Source organism: Esox lucius, chromosome 7 (assembly GCF_011004845.1).
Source record: "Esox lucius isolate fEsoLuc1 chromosome 7, fEsoLuc1.pri, whole genome shotgun sequence".
In the NCBI taxonomy this organism is placed as follows: Eukaryota; Metazoa; Chordata; class Actinopteri; order Esociformes; family Esocidae; genus Esox; species Esox lucius.
Genome location: NC_047575.1, coordinates 29,231,861 through 29,251,594, shown reverse-complemented (window position 1 = coordinate 29,251,594; position 19,734 = coordinate 29,231,861). Strand labels below are relative to the sequence as shown.

General features: G+C 38.6%; 1 protein-coding gene across 4 annotated transcripts; it reads left to right on the top strand.

Annotated features, from left to right (window-relative positions):
• Positions 1–1,462: 1,462 nt before the first annotated feature.
• On the top strand, positions 1,463–19,623 carry pou2f3 (POU class 2 homeobox 3). Of its 4 annotated transcripts, none has more exons than XM_010870317.3 (13): positions 1,463–1,584; positions 1,941–1,997; positions 8,059–8,093; positions 8,882–8,983; positions 10,455–10,566; positions 10,771–10,859; positions 11,698–11,874; positions 13,522–13,663; positions 14,364–14,497; positions 17,788–17,952; positions 18,153–18,219; positions 18,644–18,755; positions 18,952–19,623. In XM_010870317.3, exons 2-13 carry the CDS (start codon positions 1,949–1,951, stop codon positions 18,992–18,994), a joined length of 1,227 nt encoding a protein of 408 aa, XP_010868619.1. In that variant the 5' UTR covers positions 1,463–1,584; positions 1,941–1,948; the 3' UTR covers positions 18,995–19,623. The 4 variants fall into 4 exon arrangements, with proteins under 4 accessions (XP_010868619.1, XP_010868620.1, XP_010868622.1 ...); XM_010870318.3 differs by having other exon boundaries at positions 1,926–1,997; XM_010870320.3 differs by lacking the exon at positions 1,463–1,584 and having other exon boundaries at positions 1,879–1,997; positions 18,177–18,219.
• Positions 19,624–19,734: the final 111 nt, after the last annotated feature.

Genomic DNA, 19,734 nt, shown 5'->3' with positions numbered 1-19,734 from the left:
TTTGTCTGTATTTTATCATCAAGTGGAGAGGCTGAGCTCACCTTTAACACTATAGACCAACCTGCAGTAATTCTACCACACCTTCTATCATTGTCACTACTTGCTGATGATCCTTTTCAACCTAACTGTTTTCCTTATAACCTTAAAATACTTGAACATTCTCCTTATGTAAGTAATCCATTTAGGAGAGCATTTTACATTTTAACGTTTAAGTCTGCACCTTAAATCCACCAACCCCATTCAACACATACTTGGACAGCCATCCTCCCCCTAGTGGATGATACATCTCACACATGTTGTCAAATCTAATCTGGAACCTGCAGAATTGTCATGTCCTTGCGAATTCTGCAAAAGAATGGTGGTGTTACATGTTGATGCACGTTTACTCGGCCAGGTATCAGAAGCTGGGCCTTTCCCCAGTGTTTAATAGCTGCTGTGACTATGTCCAGGCCAATACCGAGGAGGTGACCTTGGCTTGATGGGTTCCGGTTCTGTGCCGTTAGGAGCAGGGAGGTCTTCACGCAGGTAGAATGTTTGTCTGTCCTTGATCCATGCTGACAACATGCTTCATAGCTGTTACAGCTCTCTCCATTAGGTCAGTGAACACTAATTCCTCCCAGGGTGTTACCGTAAATGACCATGTGTCCTCAGAAAATGTACCAGGGCAAAATAAGTGTAAAAAAGAAATAACATTGGCTTCAGTTTTTGTTTGAGATGTCAACGTTACCGTGGTAACACATCTGTGGCCTTACTTTGAGATAACAGTCATGAAAGTTTTCTGTAAACATAGAAAGTGTGCATGGTCAAGATAGCATGCAAAGTTTGCAGGTCTGTGGAGATCATCACAGTTATTACCGTAATATGAGCAGAATCTCAAACAGTCTTGATCACTTTTGCTATTTACTTTAAATATAATCTTATTTTTCTAATGTTTATACTTTAACACCAGCAGACAGAACAATACAATAATTATTTTGATCACACGCTTTAGATCTCCATAAACCTCTAGACCATAAAAAAACACAACATAAAATGAGGACCCCGTTCCATAAATGGTAAACCGAATATTACCTGATTCACTGCTGAAATTGCCTGGTGTACCCAGTGGGCAAGGGCTACACCCATTTTGGCAGTCGGCCCATTTTCTCTCTCTGCTGGTAGATTTCAATCTTGTTCACAGTGACAAATTAACGTTTAATATTCCCACCACAACCTTCCCTTCTCTGGCACTATTGCAAAATTTTTAATTGCAGAAAGAATTCCACTTATTCACTCCTCTATACAAACACGTTCACACACAGGCTGAAGAGCAACTTTTGAAAGTCCGCAGTCGACCCATTGTTGTTTTATGCAAAAAAACGGAGACTGGATAGGACACACCAAGATACTTATGCAAATGACTCTGTAGCTGCCTGTGCGGGGTACTGAAAAAGGTGAATGTTCCTCCACCAACCCACTTAGGTAAATGCAGATGAGCACTAGTGGATCTTAGACAATTCTATCCCAACAGCAGAATAATTTAGAAAGATAAGGGACCTATTCACATAGTGTGATCTAATCCATTGGAACAATTCTTCAATTCAGGTAAATAATGAATGCTATTTGTTTTTAATGAAATAGATGTTTAAGTTTTACATTCCTATAATCAACATAATATAATATGTTAAAAAAGTAAGCAATTTCAGCTCTGTCTATTGACTTGATTCATTTGGTTTTGACTGAGTTCAGATAGGGAGGAGAAATGAATCAACTGTGGTGAATACTGAATGAGGATACCCTCCAACTTATGAATATTATAACAGCAATCACATGTGGGAGAAAATTTGAAAGTACACCGCATTAGAATAACCTCAAGATCATTTTACTGGTAGAGTTGAGTGCTGCATTGTCCCAGCTAAATTACAATCCTTTAGGAAAATCAGCAGTATTTATCATTACAGATATTAAGATGAGCACAGATGGAGTGGAACACTCAGAGGCTCACCATGAACAAGCAGGTAAGGATTACCTGACATTTAATGTTTATTGACTTTTTTTGGACTTTATGCTATTATCTTGTCTAGCCTATCTGACAAATTATGTGAACATATACCTTGGAAAATGATGATGTAACATGACTTCTCCATTGCACCTGCTAAACAGAGTACATTTCTTTATATTTATATTTTCATAGCCAACATTCATTTACTTCAAGATATCGTTATTGGGTTGCTTTAGGTAGCAATATTATTTGGACATGACAAAAGGAAAGATGGTGTTACTTTTATTATGTATTAATTTGTACTTTTGACTATATAATACATCTGATAAATCCTTTAGTGTTTAGTGCCCCTAGATGTGTGATAGATACTTGTACACAGACTGATTCTGTACAGCCTTTGTGCTGAGTGAGAAACTTTTAAATTGCTATGGTTGTTTTAATCCTAAAGCCTTATTTCTGTAGTTATGGTGTATCTGAACATTAATTTTGTTATCTTTAGGCTACATATCAAAAACACTGTAAATGTGTCTTAGCATTTCTTGTACAATCCTTTACTGAACTGTGGCGTCATGGTGTGTAAGCTGCCACACTGTAAATATTTCCTGGTATAATCTTTGTGGATGAAAGTATCTTGTCAACAGCCTACATCTTCCCCTGATAACACTAGGAACATGCATTTCTAAAATTGAATGTGTTGGTTTTGTCAGTTGGAGGCTCTACCAGGATGTGCTATATGTACCTCAATCTGTTTGCAGAGAAGCCGCCACAGCCCCAGGCTGTTAGGTGACATGGATGAGGTGGTGAAATACGGAACTTACCGAAAATGTGGAACTTGGATTCAGAGAGAGAGAGCAGTCTAGTGTATTGAAGCAAAGTCATTGTTTGGATTTTGTTTTAACAAAAGTTGACAAAAAAAAGCTTTTGAAGTTCCATCATGATGTTACCTCAGCTATCATTCAAGCAATACGTTGTAAATCTTGCAGGTAACTCTTTATTTTAAAGTATCTTAACAGAATCCAGACAAGTTACTCATCATTAATTAATCATTGTTCCTACCTTTGTAAATGTCAAGAAGCAATTATAAAATTATGCATTTTCTTTAGCATGCTAGGCTAATTAATTAGAAAAGCAAACAATTGGATTCCACAAGTCTGTTGACACTTGCTAAGCATTTACCCAAATGTTAGTCCTTGCAAATTCATGGAATCCAATAGGCTGTGTAAGCATTTACTAGGCTACTGTACCATGCTGGTGGAAAATATTGTTTCATTAAAATTGTGTTAGTAAATGCTTGAATTAATATTTCAACATTGTCACTGAAAACTGTAAGAATAATGATTAACATAGGGTAGAAAAAGACAGAAAACTCTTAAAAAAAAACAAAACATTAGGCTACTGTATTGTAATGACGTATACATTCTGAAAACAAAAAATTGGCATATGTTTTGAAAGTGTTAATGCATTCCTGCCCCATCTTTGAGAAAACTTGAAATCAGAGTGCAGCAGCAGTTAGTTGCATTTATCTTTCAAGTTCAATAGATATCATTCCAAAGCATATAACGATATATTACTGTATATTGTGTAAGACTAATTACCATAACACTATTTAAGACCATCATGTTTGAGAAAGAAATATCACAATTTACCAAGTAATATTATTACGCATCCTCTGACAGAGCATGCAGTTCACTGTTTTACTGTGTAATTTTTCCAAAAGACCACCAGCATGACATTTTGTTTGTTAACAAAAGTTAACAAAGACAATGTTCACTGAAAAAATATGAATAGTAATAGAATCATTATTTTATAGTATGAATTACAAGAAGAGCTTCATTTGTTGGTAAAACATAATTAAATCTATCTATTTCCTAACTAGTCAATATATTGTTATTGTGTAATTACATTATATTGATACTTGATTTAAAAACTCTCCTCACATTCAATTCTGACTGCAAAACTGGTTGAGTAGTCATCCAGTGCATGCAACAGACTATTCTAAATGTGCACCCACTCCCTACCTCAAAAACTCTTACAAAAGCAATACTCGGAATGTCACTAAAGGGTTGTAGTGCCTTCCGTACAAGGTTTAGAGTAATGCAGGAGGTGGCACTGGGCAATGACATTTGCACATACATAATAAGTACAGCCACTGTTTTTACAGTACCAGTCAAAAGTTTGAAAACACATTCTCATTCATGGGTATTCCTTAATTTTTTACTATTTTCCCCATTCTATAATAATTGTGTAGACATCAAAACTATGAAATGACACATATGGAATTGTGTAGCAGCCAAAAAGTGTTAAACGGATGAAAATACATATCATATTCTAGAATCTCCATAGTAGCCACCCTTTGCAATAATGACTGCTTTGCACACTCTTTGATTTCTCTCAGCCATCTTCATGAGGTAATCATCTGGAATGCATTTTAATTAATAGGTACAACTTGTTCAAAGTTAATTATGGAATTTATTTCCTTCTTAATGTGTTAGGGGGGTGACAAGGTAGGATGGGTATACAGATGACCATCATTATGTCTAAACTGTAGAATCCATATTACAGCTAGAACTGGTCAAATATTCAAAGAGAAAAGATTGACCATCATTACTTTAAGACATGAAGGTCAGACAATCTGGAAAATGATAATGAAACAATAATGAAACTGGCTCCCATGAGGACTGCCAAAGAAAGGAGCCAAAGTTACCTCTGCTGCCAAGAATAAGTTAATTAGAGTTACCAGCCTCAGAAATTATCTGTACCTGACATTGGAGCATAAATACATGCTTCACAGCGTTCAAGTAACAGACACATATCAGCATCAACTGTTCAGGGGAGACTGCGTGAATCAGGCCTTTATGGTTGAATTGCTGAAAAGAAACCACAACTGAAGGTCACCAATAAGAAGAGACTTGCTTTGGCAAAGGAACATGAGATATGGACATTAAACAGGTGGAAATTTTCCTTTGGTCTAATCAGTCCAAATATGCAATTTTGGGTTCCAACCAAGGTGTCTTTGTGAGACAGAGTGGGTGAATGGATGATCTCTGCATGTGTGGTTCCCACCATGAAGCATGGAGGATGAGGTGTGATGCTGTGAGGGTGCTTTGCTGTTGGATTTTATTTAGAATTCAATGCACACACAACCAGCATGGCTACCACAGCTTTCTGCAGCAATACACCATTCCAAAGGGGTTTCTGCTTAGTGGGACTATAATTTGTTTTTGAACAGGACAATGGCCCAAAACACACCTCCAGGATGTGTAAGGGCTATTTGACTATGAAGGAGAGTTATGGTGCGGATGACTTGGCGTCGACAATCCCCCGACCTCAATACAGATGAGATGGTTTGAGATGAGTTGGACTGCAGAGTGGAGAAAATGCAGTCAACAAGTACTCAGCATATGTGGGAACGCCTCCAAAGCTCTTGAAAAAGCATTCCTGGTGACTACCTCATAAAGTTGGTTGAGAAAATGCCTAAGCTGTCATCAAGACAAAGGGTGACTAATTAGAATAATCTAAAATGTAAATGATTTAGATTTCTCATGGTTCCATGTGTTATTTCATAGTTTTGATGTCTTTACTATTGTTCTAGAATGTAAAAAATTTAACAAAGAAATACCCCTGAATGAGTAGGTGTGTGCAAACTTTTGATTGGTACTCTAGGTAAATTAGTAATGCATCCTTCCTTATCATTTAATTCGGGCTGGCCTATGTGTTGGCTTTTCTTGTTGACCACCACCACCCCAGCTGCTGTTTGTACGCCCATACCTGACAGTATGGACATACTTGCCTATACACATCCATCTGTACAATATTTCAAATATTGTTGCCGTATTTGTCATTATTCAACATTGTATATCATAGAAATGTGTGGAGTGAGTGGATAACCCATTTAAGGAACACATAAAGTATTCTTTAGACAAAATAGTCTAGAGGCAGTTATAACAATGGAAAGACTTGTATTCAGTAATAGAAAAGAGAAGGAAGAGGCAGATCATATGGGAGCATTATAGTCAATGAGAGGGAGAGGGCATAGAAATGTCAACAACAGGTACAACAAAGTTGTTTTTCTGCCAGAATGCCAGAAGCACCCACTTACAGTGGATATAAAAGTCTACACACCCCTGTTAAAATGCCAGGTTCTTGTGATGTAAAAGAATGGGGCAAAGATAAATCCTGTCTGGCCCAGCCAGAGCCCAGACCTGAATCCAATTGAACATCTGTGGGGTGTTCTGAAGAGTGCTGTGCACAGGAGATGTCCTCGCAATCTGACAGATTTGGAGCGCTTTTGCAAAGAGTGGGCAAATATTGCCATGTCAAAATGTGGCATGCTAATAAACTCCTACCCAAAAATACTGAGTGCTGTAATAAAAGCAAAAGGTGCTTCAACAAAGTATTAGTTTAACGGTGTGCACACTTATGCAACCAGGTTATTGTGCGTTTTTTATTTTTTATTCTTCCCCTCAAAGATTTCAGTTTGTTTTTCAATTGAATCGTTCATGTTATAGGTCACATTAAAGGTGGAAAAAGTTCTGACATGATATCTTTGTCTCATTCTTTTACATCACAAGAACCTAGCATTTTAACAGGGGTGTGTAGACTTTTTATATACACTGTATATCAGTACATTTGCAACCTAAATATAAAAAAAAACTATTTTTAATTTAATAAGGCTGTAATTTGGAACTCTCAGAGACCTTCATCCAAACTAAATCCCCAGTTTTCTTATTTTGCGTTTAAAGATTTTGGGTGGAATAAACCCTGTCAGTTTGCTTCACTTTTTCTTTTCAACTTTGATTTGGTTTGTTAAGGAGCATGAGGTCAAGTCAGATGACATTATTCTAATGCATTGTATTACCAATAAGTTGAGGCATTCTTGAAGAAATCTTTAATGAATTACTTAACCATAGCCATTACCAACCATGGCACTTTGCATTATGTGAAGCAAATTATAATACAATTTCTTCAGAGTTGTTTTACAATGGAGGGTAATTGGGATACTACCATTATACAGGAGTTAAAGTAAATTTTCATAAATGAAAAATTGTAACGTGCTTCGGATGCATAATGTGATCAACTCCGGTCTTGGCCAAATGTAATAAAACTATGAATTAAGAGAAATTGGATGCTGCCAGACAATCTTGAATCTTGAATAATAATGGAGTATTAATACAGCAGTACAATAACGTTTTGTTCGATCCTATGTGGCCAATTCCATCACGGTTCCATGATGGGTATAATCTGAGTAATACCCCTGGGGGATGTAAACATTACAACAGAAGGTCCTCAAAAGGTTGCCACAGCTACGCAGCTGATTTGCATGGCTCCATGATTTCCATACTGGAAGTTAGGCCTGAGACGGTTGGTGGTTGGGGGGGGGGGGGGATATTTCCATACTGTGGGTCTAGCAGGCATAGTGCTTGCCACAAACTCCCAGAGGATCCATTTGAATTTCAAATGATGGAAGATTACCTGGCACAGACGACCTTTGAACTGTCTGTCTATCTCTTATGGTATCATGGCTTTGTAGAGAGTGTGCCAGTGTCATAAATTGGGTCAGATCACATGGTGGTGTATCATCCACATGGGTGCTTGGATTTTCTTTTACATTGTACCCCCAATGAAGACGTACAAAAGTGTGTTCTATTCCTGAATATTGAGAATTATTTCAGTTGCATTTATTCTATATATTTTGAAGATGCACTTTGATTTCAGTGGGAATAATGTCCCTACATGTGGTTTGCTTGTAGCACGAACTTTTAAAATATTTGAATAAAGGAGTATTTCCTCATTTGTTTACGTGCATAAACCCTTAAATATGTTATGAGCATTACAACTTATACAAATTGTACATTACAATTGTAAAATGTAAGAGTATAAAAATGTACAAGTATTTATGCCTTGTTCATAAGTCATTATGAAGTCTTAGCAATATGCTTATAATTCCCTTTTATAGCTTGATTATTTTCAAACATCTAGACCTTGACCAATAGTGTCAAACTACTAACATGCTTGGGGATGGGTGAGACATTGTAATATTTGACTGTCTAGTAATGTGTATTTACTTTCTCCTGCAGACATTGAACAACATGGAATTGACTTTAACAGACAAGTGAGTATTGAAAACATAATATACTCAGTTCAGATGAGCTCTCCATGAATGAGATTTGTTTATAGTGGGTGCAACATTCTGTCTGAAAATGAATGTATAGGTGTAGAAAGCTATGCTTATAATTTATATGGTATGGATAAACTTGAAATGTGTTTACTTCATACAATATGTCTTTACAATTGATCTTGTCCATGTAAGATTGAAAAATATTAGATTGATCTGAACTGTAGTCTGTATAAATAATGTTACAACTTCTAATATTACATTACACAAACTGAATACAACTGCTGATCAGCTGATATTCTTCCAAATTGTAACTGAGCTCCTCAGTTCTATTAAGAGAATCATATTTTCACCATTTACATACCTCAAAATATACACCAATGACTACTAATTCTGTATATTATTATTCCTAAATGATGTCTGTCCATTTGGCATTGGAATAATGTTAAAGGGCAGTTTATTGTTTTAGTCCTGGGGGTTACAGGAACTGCTGTGAGCCCTGGTGAGATATTTGCATACTGCACTGCCAGAGGGGAGGGTGTTCATCACAGTTTGTACCATGTTTAACAAGTCTGGTAGCCTAACCCAACCGGTCCAGACACACACACACACACACACACACACACTCACACTCTCTCTCTTTCCCTCTCTCTCTGTATAACAACATACGCCAAATATCAGCCTGGACTTTCAATGGGAAAACAACAAGACAGTGTAGATGTATTGTTATCTTTTGAATCATCCTATAGTGTTGTGCATAATGCCACATTGTGACTGGTTCCCAGATCAAGACAGAGGACCTCAATGATTCTCCCCATTCTGTCTCATCACACAAGACATGTCACCTGACACAAGGATCCCCAATCCCTGGCGGACAGCTGTCAGGGGTAAGTCTCTCATCATGTCTCAATAGACCGGATATCAAATGTTTCAAGTGAGTTAATGTAAAAGTGCTGATCAAGGATCAGTTTCACCTTGACAAAACAAAACAAATGTGAGTATATGGTCAGGGACTACTTGATCAGTACTACTTGATATTATGGTGATTGAAAAATAAGGTTCAAGGTTAGTCTGTCATTGCAAGTTATATTGTTCTGTTTACCTGGCTATGGAAATAAGCTGACATACTGTATATTCATTATTGTCATGAGGCAGTGTTTTGAAATATTCATATACACCTTAATCTATAACAATTTATATATGTATACAAATATACATTTTATAGGTAAAAATATATAAATTTAAATCTTGATTTATGATACATTTTCATTGTTACAAACATAGTAGAGTTGTAGAATTGTACAGCAAGATATTTTTAAATGTAAATTACTGATCAGAATGTACATTGATCAGAAAAACATTGTAGACATTGTTAATGTTGTAAATGACTAATGTAGCTAGAACCGGCTGATTTTCAATGGAATATCTACATAGGTGTACAGAGGCCTCTTATCAGCAACCATCAGTCCTGTGTTCCAATGGCATCAGTCCTATGTTCCATTGTTTGTTAATCCATGTTTATAATGTTAGAAGGCTAATTGATCATTTGAAAACAATTTTGCAATTATGTTAGCATAGCTGAAAACACTTTTGCGGATTAAAGAAGCGATAGAACTGGCCTTCTTTAGACAAGTTGAGTATCTGGAGCATCAGCAATTGTGGGTTCGATTACAGGCTTAAAATGTCCAGAAACAAGAACTTTCTTCTGAAAGTCATCAGTCTGTTCTTGTTCTGAGAAAGTTTGAGGTGTTCGGATCACAAAGAAGAACATTTGTGAAATGCAAACCAAATGAATGATACTAGAGGAGTGCTTAACACCATCTGTCAAGCAAGGTGGAGGCAATGTGATGTTCTGGGGGTGCTTTGGCAATGGAAAGATTACCTCAACAAATTGACAACTAGAATGCCAAAGGTCTGTAGTTGCTGCAAATGGAGGATTCTTTGACAAAAGCAAAGCTTGAAGTGCACAATTATTATTTAAATTAACAATCATTATTTCTAACCTTGTCAATGACCATATTTCGTATTCATTTTGTTATATTTTCTATTCAACCTCATTTCATGTATGTTGTCATGGAAAGCAAGTACATTTCAAACGTAATTATTATAATCAAATGACCCCAAACGTTTGAACGGTAGTGTATTTACAGAATTTTCGATGAAATATTTCCGTTTGACACATGAATTACCCATCACATCAATTACCCAGATTTGGCCCCAGCCTCGTTAATGACACTTGATTATAGAAATTATTTTCTTTGTGAAAGGATTAGGTCTCTCTCTTGCCGAAAACCCATCTGGCTAAATAATGGTGAAGCACACAAAGAAACGTAAAATGTAATGTTTCTCTTTCCACAGGATCTCTCCTCACTCCACACCATGCAGCAACTAGTGCTCATGCCAGGCTCTCACCACCTTACATCCCCTTCTTCCTTCCTCCTCTCACAGACACAGAATACTGGGCACCAAGGTACATAAGTGACAGGGCTGCAATAAAGATGTGTAAACATGTTTTTGTTCATATTAGTTTTAAATGAGTACATTTAGAAAAAATCTAAGATTTGCCTTTTTGTTAGATAAACCTTTTTGAAAATCGGGAAAGAATAAGATGGAACGAAACCTGTAATGTTCAGGAAAGAGAAAGAAATTTAGTTTTTTTTTCTCTCCTGTGTAGCACTTCTGCAGCAGAACATCCTCAGCTTTCCAACCCAGAGTCAGTCAGGCCTTCTCCAGCACCAGCCTGGTTTAGCACTGACGCCGCAGGTGAAAAGAAATTTCACCAGCTGACAGCACTTTCCTGATAATGCATTTCTTCATGTTTACTGAGATTACACAGTACAATACAGGTCACGCATCCGGGTCCTTGAACTTCATGACAGTATTAACCCTTTATAGGAAAACTATCTTAGGGATAAACACTGCTGTTGTGTACATTACCTTGGAAATAATGGATTACATTAACACAGAGTAAAATTTTCCAAGGTAATGTACAGAACCAAGGTGTTTCTGCTAGTACAACAGTATACAGCTCCAGAAAAAACTAATATACCACACACCTTTTTCTTTCCTTTCCAAAAAATTTGAAAAAGAAGGTTTTGAGTGAGGAACAGAAGGGTTAAAATTAAGAGACCACACGCTTCTGTTCTTCTCTCGAAACTTTCCTTTTCAACTTTTTTAGAGAGGAAAGAAAAATGTGCAGTGGTCTCTTAAATTTTTCCGGAGCTGTATAAACAACAACATGAGCAATCATTTGCTAGAAGAAACAAAGTGTTTCCATTTTTATTTACACGTTTTAGTTAATAATTAATACTTTCTAATGTTTTGTTTGCTACATTCGCAATCCGGTTATTCATTCAATTAAGTTCTAAAGTTCTATGTAAATACAGAACTAATCAAATGAAAGACTGGGTCACATCTCGAGCAATGAAATTATGAAAAAGCATACTTTCACTACTAAGAGAGAGATGACGAGTCATATGACAAATTAAATATACTATGAATATAAGAACTACAACACCCAAATGTTCAGTTTCAGTTTCTAATGTTATTTGTTTTTTATCATCCATTAAAACAAATTTCTCCTCACATCCGTCCTCTAAAGGCCATGAGTAGGTCGGGCCTAACGTCCTCATCCATGGAAGGCCATCTAGACATGTCCCACCTGCAGGTCCCAAAACACTTAGGGGCCCCCCAGCCAGATGAGCCTAATGACCTGGAAGAGCTGGAACAGTTTGCTAAGGCCTTCAAACAAAGACGCATCAAATTGGGTTTCACCCAGGTAAAAACTGAGGGCCAGTGGCATAAAATACAACTCTGTCTGTTTGTTTTTCCCAACCTGCCAGACGTACTGGTACCATACATATATGAACTACAATCCATACAAGTGTGCCCCTGGAGCAGGTTAGGGGTTAATATCTTGCTCAAGGGCACAAGGTCAGTATGAACTGACTATGAAGGAAATGCCTGAAAAGGGTAACTGAGGAAACATCTCAAATGCAGGAGTCAGATGACTTATCATTTGGTTAGTCAACAGTGGTGGCAGGTACTGTAGCCTAGCGATTAGAGCATCAGACCATTAACATTGAGGTTATTAGATCTAATCTCTGAGCTGGCTAGATAAAATGTTTGTCATTCTGTTCCTGAGCAAGGCAGTTAACCCTAATTTCTTTAAAATATACAACATTGAATACAGAAATGTAATGGTGTGTGTTTGTGTTTGTGTCTGTGTGTACTTGTGTTCAGGACATTTCAAAATGCTTTTGTAGGCTAATGGGTTAGGTTTAGGTTTGGGGATTAGTTTAGGGTTAGATGTTAAGATTAGGATTAGATATATGCATAGAATTTTGGTTATTGAATTTAGGGTTAGGTAAAGTCAGTGTTAAAAAGATTGCCCCAAAAAGTCATGGTGTGTGTGAGTGGGTATGAGTCTTTAAATGCCCTTCAGCACAGCTGTCTAACCGATTCCACAGAGGGCCTAGTGTATGCATTTTTTTGTTTTTTTCTATTGGTGTCCAACTAATCTAAACAATCTAAACAATCAGGTGAGGGGAAATCTTAAGTACTTAGTGACCTAATTCATCTTTCAAGTACAAGGTAAGAGCAAAAACCTGCAGATACCTGGCCCTCCATGGAACACCTGTTCTGTCCAGTAAGTTGCCAGTGCTGAAGATAATGTGTTTTTTAGAATACAGAACGAGCCAAATGTGCTTATAGTGGGGGAGTTGCTGATTTTAAAAGTGGGATGCTCATTGACTGCAATATGGAGTTTAGTAGGCCTTTTGCAATATGGAGTTTAGTAGGCCTTTGTTTAGTAGGCATTTGCTGTTTAGTAGGCCTTTTCTATCATTTCAAGCTTTTAATACTGATTTTTGGGAGTCTTGACAATGTTCTTCTGATTGGATTTTGATGTGGTCACTGTATCCACTACTTTAGGTTCATTGGGTTCTCCCAGAAACTTGAAACATAATAAACATAATAGACTATAAACTATTCAGGAAACCAATTATTTACTCAAGCTTGTAGGTGATACAACAGCTGCACAGTGTTCAGCAACGTGTGACATCAGTGTACGACCTCAGTGTAAGGCTAAAGTGTATGAACATGAAATTCAGTAGGAATCCTTTAGTAATGAAACATGAACCAACTCCAAGTTACCTCCACCTGACTTCACCGCAGACCATTAGTGTGTCTGTTCTTGGCTTATGGCCTATCAGACCAGTCGAATTCAGCTCCTCCGTACCTACTTATCTGGCAGGTTGCTGGTCCATGTAGGCCTTCAGGGGAAGCCTTTCTTTGTGGAGGAGGAGGTGCTCTCTTTAATCTTGAGCGTCCACACATGCATAGACTATGAGAAATATTCAAAGTCCTTGAATGAACAGTATGTTTTTTGTGGGCTTGGATTAAGTGTTTATAATGTTTGATCCAGGGTGATGTAGGCCTTGCTATGGGGAAGCTGTATGGAAATGACTTCAGCCAGACAACCATTTCCCGCTTTGAGGCCCTCAACCTAAGCTTCAAGAACATGTGCAAGCTGAAACCACTACTGGAGAAGTGGCTGAGTGACGCAGGTACAATAGAGTATTATGTGTTTTTTAATTTTAATTTTAAAGGATCGTTTTATAATGTCATTTCAGTAGTTAGAGTAAAAGACCTCCTGTTAATGAGGCACCAAGCACATGTGAAACTTGTAATTTTCCAAAAGTGTAAACATTCCTAGATAGCAAATAATGTGTCTCATAGTTAGCACAGAACAGTGTGAAGAAGTGTGCTAGTAGCTGTCGTTTGTGTCTTTCCCTAGCGCAATTCCACCGTCCGGAGTTACCATTTAACCATCTTTATTTCAAAGTATTGGCATACGGGAGAGGTATCCCAGAGCTAGCACTACTGATTAGATTTTTCAGCTAATCATCAAGCCCTTGATTAGTGTTTGGGTTCTCTGGTACAGTATACAGGACTCTCACTTTCATTAATTTGCCTTGTTGTGGCACAAAGTTGCTAAATTGGCAACACTTTGAAGTTGACTTAATATCCTGTTTAAAAAAGGGTATTGTAGTGGAAATATGGCTGTTTGTAACAACCATGCTAACATGCATTTGTTGTTACTCTTACAGTTGTTACAGACTGCAATTACCGTTAAGTTACATGTCATCACTGGTGTTGTTGTGTGTTTTTACTCTCTGCTGTCAATAGGATTTATACATATTCTACATAATTTATTTACTGCCAGGCAAATTGGTGAATCATGTCTGCTATCTCTTTCCACTTCAGAGAACTCTCCCTCTGACTCTATGACCAGTGCGGCCTCTTTACCCCCACTGATGGAAGGCTATGGAAGGAAAAGAAAAAAGAGAACAAGCATCGAAACCAACATCAAGCTCACCCTGGAGAAACGCTTTCTTGACGTGAGTGTCTGGCCACTAACATTGTGACCTGCACATCGCACCATAAATGCATTGCTTAGGAACCGAACATTTAAGACCTATTTAAATCAATGAAAGCTGATCTGACGTGTGTCTGACCTTTGAAAAAATGTATACTGTATATCTGGTGCTATCAATCCAGAATCTACAGCATAAGTGAAGAAAGCATTTGGCCGTAACTAGCAGACTATCCAAACAACATCGCAGATTATGCTAACGTGAAATCACTTGTAATGAGTAGTAAGAGATCTCTGTGGACTGCATGTTTATTGAATCCAATTAGGATACAGCGAGGAGAACAAGTATTTTGCAGGTTTTCCCACTTACAAAGCATGTAGAATTTCTATCATTGGTACTCTTCAACTACGAGTGACGGAATCTAAAACAAAAATACAGAACATCACATTGTATGATTTTTAAGTAATTAATTTGCATTTTATTGCATGACATAAGTATTTGATACATCAGAAAAGCCAAACTTAATATTTGGTACAAAAACCTTTGTTTGCAATTGCAGAGATGATATGTTTCCTGAAGTTCTTGACCAGGTTTGCACACACTGCAGCAGGGATTTTGGCCCACTCCTCCATACAGACCTTCTCCAGATTTCGGGGCTGTCGCTGGGCAACACAGACTTTCAGCTCCCTCCATCCATCCATCCATCCATCTTCTTCCGCTTATCCGGGGCTGGGTCGCGGGGGCAGCAGTCTAAGCAGGGATGCCCAGACTTCCCTCTCCCCAGACACTTCCTCTAGCTCTTCCGGGGAACACCGAGGCGTTCCCAGGCCAGCCGGGAGACATAGTCCCTCCAGCGTGTCCTAGGTCTTCCCCGGGGTCTCCTCCCGGTGGGACGGGCCCTGAACACCTTCCCAGGAAGGCGTTCCGGAGGCATCCGAAACAGATGCCCAAGCCACCTCAGCTGACCCCTCTCGATGTGGAGGAGCAGCGGCTCTACTCTGAGCTCCTCCCGGGTGACCGAGCTTCTCACCCTATCTCTAAGGGATCGCCCAGCCACCCTGCGGAGAAAGCTCATTTCGGCCGCCTGTATCCGGGATCTTGTCCTTTCGGTCATGACCCAAAGCTCATGACCATAGGTGAGAGTAGGAACGTAGATTGACTGGTGACTCCCTCCAAAGATTTTCTATTGGTTTCAGGTCTGGAGACTGGCTAGGCCACTCCAGGACCTTGAGATGCTTCTTACGGAGCCACTCCTTAGTTGCCCTGGCTGTGCGTTTCGGGTCGTTGTCATGCTGGAAGACCCAGCCACGACCCATCTTCAATGCTCTTACTGAGGGAAGGAGGTTGTTGGCCAAGATCTTGTGATACATGGCCCCATCCATCCTTCCCTCAATACGGTGCAGTCGTCCTGTCCCCTTTGCAGAAAAGCATCCCCAAAGAATGACATTTCCACCTCCATGCTTCACGGGATGGTGTTTTTGGGGTTGTACTCATCCTTCTTCTTCCTCCAAACACGGCGAGTGGAGTTTAGACCAAAAAGCTCAATTTTGTCTCATCAGACCTCATGACCTTCTCCCATTCCTCCTTTGGATCATCCAGATGGTCTTTTGGCAAACTTCAGACGGGCCTGGACATGCGCTGGCTGAGCAGGGGGGACCTTGCGTGCACTGTCGGATTTTAATCCAATGTCTTGGCCATTGTTGAGAGGTTGGAGTCTGTTTGATTAAGTGTGTGGACAGGTGTCTTTTATACAGGTAACAAGTTCAAACAGGTGCAGTTAATACAGGTAATGAGTGGAAAACAGGAGGGCTTCTTAAAGAAAAACTAACAGGTCTGTGAGAGCCGGAATTCTTACTGGTTGGTAGGTGATCAAATACTCATGTCATGCAATAAAATGCAAATTAATTATTTAAAAATTATACAATGTGATTTTCTGGATTTTTGTTTTAGATTCCGTCTCTCACAGTTGAAGAGTACCTATGATAAAAATTACAGACCTCTACATGCTTTGTAAGTAGGAAAACCTGCAAAATCGGCAGTGTATCAAATACTTGTTCTCCCCACTGTAGATTTTGATATCATAATGCAAACACCATAAACCCAAATTTGACATCACAAAAGTGTGACAGTAGTCAGGTGCAGACACAAGTATCTACTGCCTTGAAACAACTGGCCTGTGTATTTTTGTTCGCACCATAGGAGGCTGAGAAAAGATATGTACAAGACTCTGCCCTAGCAAGGGTGTGGGCATGTGAAGGATTTGCCCATTCTCTTCAGGTTAATGACTTTGTTCTAAGGACCATTACCCAGTTGTTTCATTGATCAACACATGGTTATTCGCTTAATAGAAAAAGATTGGCCTTACTGTAATCAGTAAATGATTACCACACAGCGAAGGCACGTCTATAGGAGGTTGTTGGATATTAATCACAGCTTCAGAAAGGTAAAGTTCAAAAAACAGATCCGCAAAGGCCACAGGGGGAGAACTCCACCACTAAGGTTCAGAGACACCAGAACCTTAGTGGTAGACACCAAAAGCAATAAAACAGATCAAATACCACTCCATTCTGAAAATGTTTTGTTCCTGCAGACAAAGAGCAGTCTGTCCCATTGTCCGAGATGACATAGTTTTGCGGTAGTAAAAATACCAGAGAAAAAAAAATGTTGATCTGATTGATTTGTCCACAAGGTCCATTTTGTACAAGATAGATGTTATTGGCTTTTCATTTTTCTCAGCACAGAGAACATGTGCTGATGTGTGATAACATCACAGTTATGCAGGGCATTATCCTAACTAGACGTGACAAACCTTGCAGAGTAGGGTAAGATTTTTAAATTATATAGTTGCATGGTAATTTCGAACTTTATGAGTTGCCTGCCTGGTCTCCATTATGATAAACTTCCGACTCTACAAAGTATTGTACTGATCACATGGAACAACCTTCCATCCGCAAATATTTCAAACAAACAGTTAAATGACCTTTGAAAAACTGGTAAAACAACATTTTGTGGCACAATGTAAAGACAATCACTCACACACTAACACACACAGACAATCCCCAAAAGTTTTTTTTTAGTTGTGTGGTTGTGTTTTCATTTGTGAGACTGTTGGGTCCATGTGTACATTTATCTGTGTAATGTTAGTAGTTATGTTTCATGTTTTCTATCAACCCCAGGAAGAGTAGCTGCTGCTTTAACAGAAGCTGATGGGGATGCAAATAAATAAACAATGACATTGATTTAACTTGCATATTATACCTTATTATAAAGGCTCATGCATCTGTAGAGCCCTTAATGCCTACATTTCTATTCAGAACCCAAAGCCTAACTCAGAGGAGATCACGCTGATCTCAGAGCAGCTGTCTATGGAGAAGGAAGTAGTGCGGGTCTGGTTCTGCAACCGAAGACAGAAGGAGAAAAGGATCTACTGCCCTGTGTCCACCTCACCCATTAAAACACACAGCTTCAACTCCAGAATGGTTAGGCTTATATCTCATTATAATGTTGTGGAAAAAAGTTTGAACAGTCTGACTAGCTCTAAGATTGAAATGTATTGCTGGTTATGAAATGAATACCGTTCATTGGTATATGTGATAGAATGTGTGCAATGGAAGAGTGGTGCTATAGCAATGCACTACAACACATGTTCAGTACAGTGTCTCGTGTTTTGTCTCACCAGCCTTCATGTAACACCCTGTTTCAGGCCTCTACATCCAGGCCGTACAGCCCTCTTGCTTCAGGAGGAGGCAAGTAAAACCACGTGTTCTTACATTTAGTGTGGATTTATTAAAGATGCGCACTGAGACATTAAAACCTACCATTTTGTGCTGGATGTGTATTATGTGGTTTATATGTGAATCATTCATAATTTGATTTAATACTATAGTACTTAATACTATAATACTTCAGTTAGCCAACATATTTTGTGTTGCGAAGCGAGTGGTGTTGCTGACATGGGACAAACAGTGCCACTTTTACAACCAGTGGACAAAAATCATAGACTGCATCTTCAAGACCTGTATCTAAGAGAAGTTAAAGGGCATAGAGATGTGTGTATGGAATCCACAATGTGAAGTCAAACCTTCCATCCAATAGGAATCTTTGTGTGTGTCTCAAGCTACCTTGTTTTGAGTGTGTGTTTTAACATAAGTGCATTTATCTGCTATCCAGTGTCATCGAGTTCCTCTCCCAATAGTCCTAGTCGTGACCCTTCACCTGGCACACTCTCATCGGGCTCCGCTGCCCTGACTTCCCAGGTCAACCAGTCCTTCAGTTCACCAGGGTAATGAACTCTCACCCATCACAGTCAACGGCATCTCAGCTGGATTAGTTGACCCTATTGTAGAGGGTGCTAAACATTTGACCAGAGCCCTATTGGCCCAGAAGTATTGTACTACATGGGGAATACGCCCAAAGGATTGGTCATGCAAATTGTCTACATGGTATTATACAAAAATGAAACTTTGTTTGTGTTTCAGGTCGTGGTATCGCACGTGGAACCCTACGCCCTATCACCACTGAAACATCTCGCCTGCTATGGGGGAGAACTCGGATGTTCTGTGTCAATGAAGAGCAACAGAAATAGATTCAAACCTTCCGACACACATGAAGGCCTTTAAAAATGCTGTTGAGAAACACAATGCATTTGGAATCAAATGTCATACACAATATGTATATGAGGCAGCACAAACATAAGTTGAGCCTTGTATTACATGCTGTACAGTCACCAACCAAATTTGGTTAAGCCATTTCTAGGGTAGCCATACTTCCAACGTATCTCATGCCACCTGTGTCTTTCAGCGGGGGTAGGTTAACCTTTACAGTTAGGTCTATGCAGCAATTTTTGAACTACTGTTCATACAAAAGCAATTAGCTGGTATTTAACAGTAAAGTACTATGCATCAACCTAAATGCCTGGAATTCTATTTCAGCATTATAAAATGAAATACCTGTGTCTGCATTGCACTATGCAGCTGTATGTGTTGGATTTATTTGAGATTCATTTGGAAATGCCCTTTGTTATTTATCAGGTGTTTGAGTGTGAGAATAAAATATGTGAAGGTGTACATATTAAAATGCCAGACAGCAACTTTACATAATTATGTTGTCTAATGTTTGTATTTTTATATATAATGTTTGCTTAAATGAATAAAAATGATAGAGGTGATAGAGCTTTGGAAAAATAAAGAAATAATTTGTAAATCAGCACGTTTTCTTTTATGATTCATAATATCATATTTTGTCACCAACAATGTGTATCT

Excerpts from the sequence above, each read along its gene's own strand:
- pou2f3 (XM_010870317.3), top strand. The coding sequence starts at position 1,949 with ATGAGCACAGATGGAGTGGAACACTCAGAGGCTCACCATGAACAAGCA. Across the intron at positions 11,875-13,521 it reads TCAAATTGGGTTTCACCCAG|GGTGATGTAGGCCTTGCTAT; the intron begins GTAAAAACTGAG and ends TGTTTGATCCAG. Across the intron at positions 17,953-18,152 it reads ACAGCTTCAACTCCAGAATG|CCTTCATGTAACACCCTGTT; the intron begins GTTAGGCTTATA and ends TTGTCTCACCAG.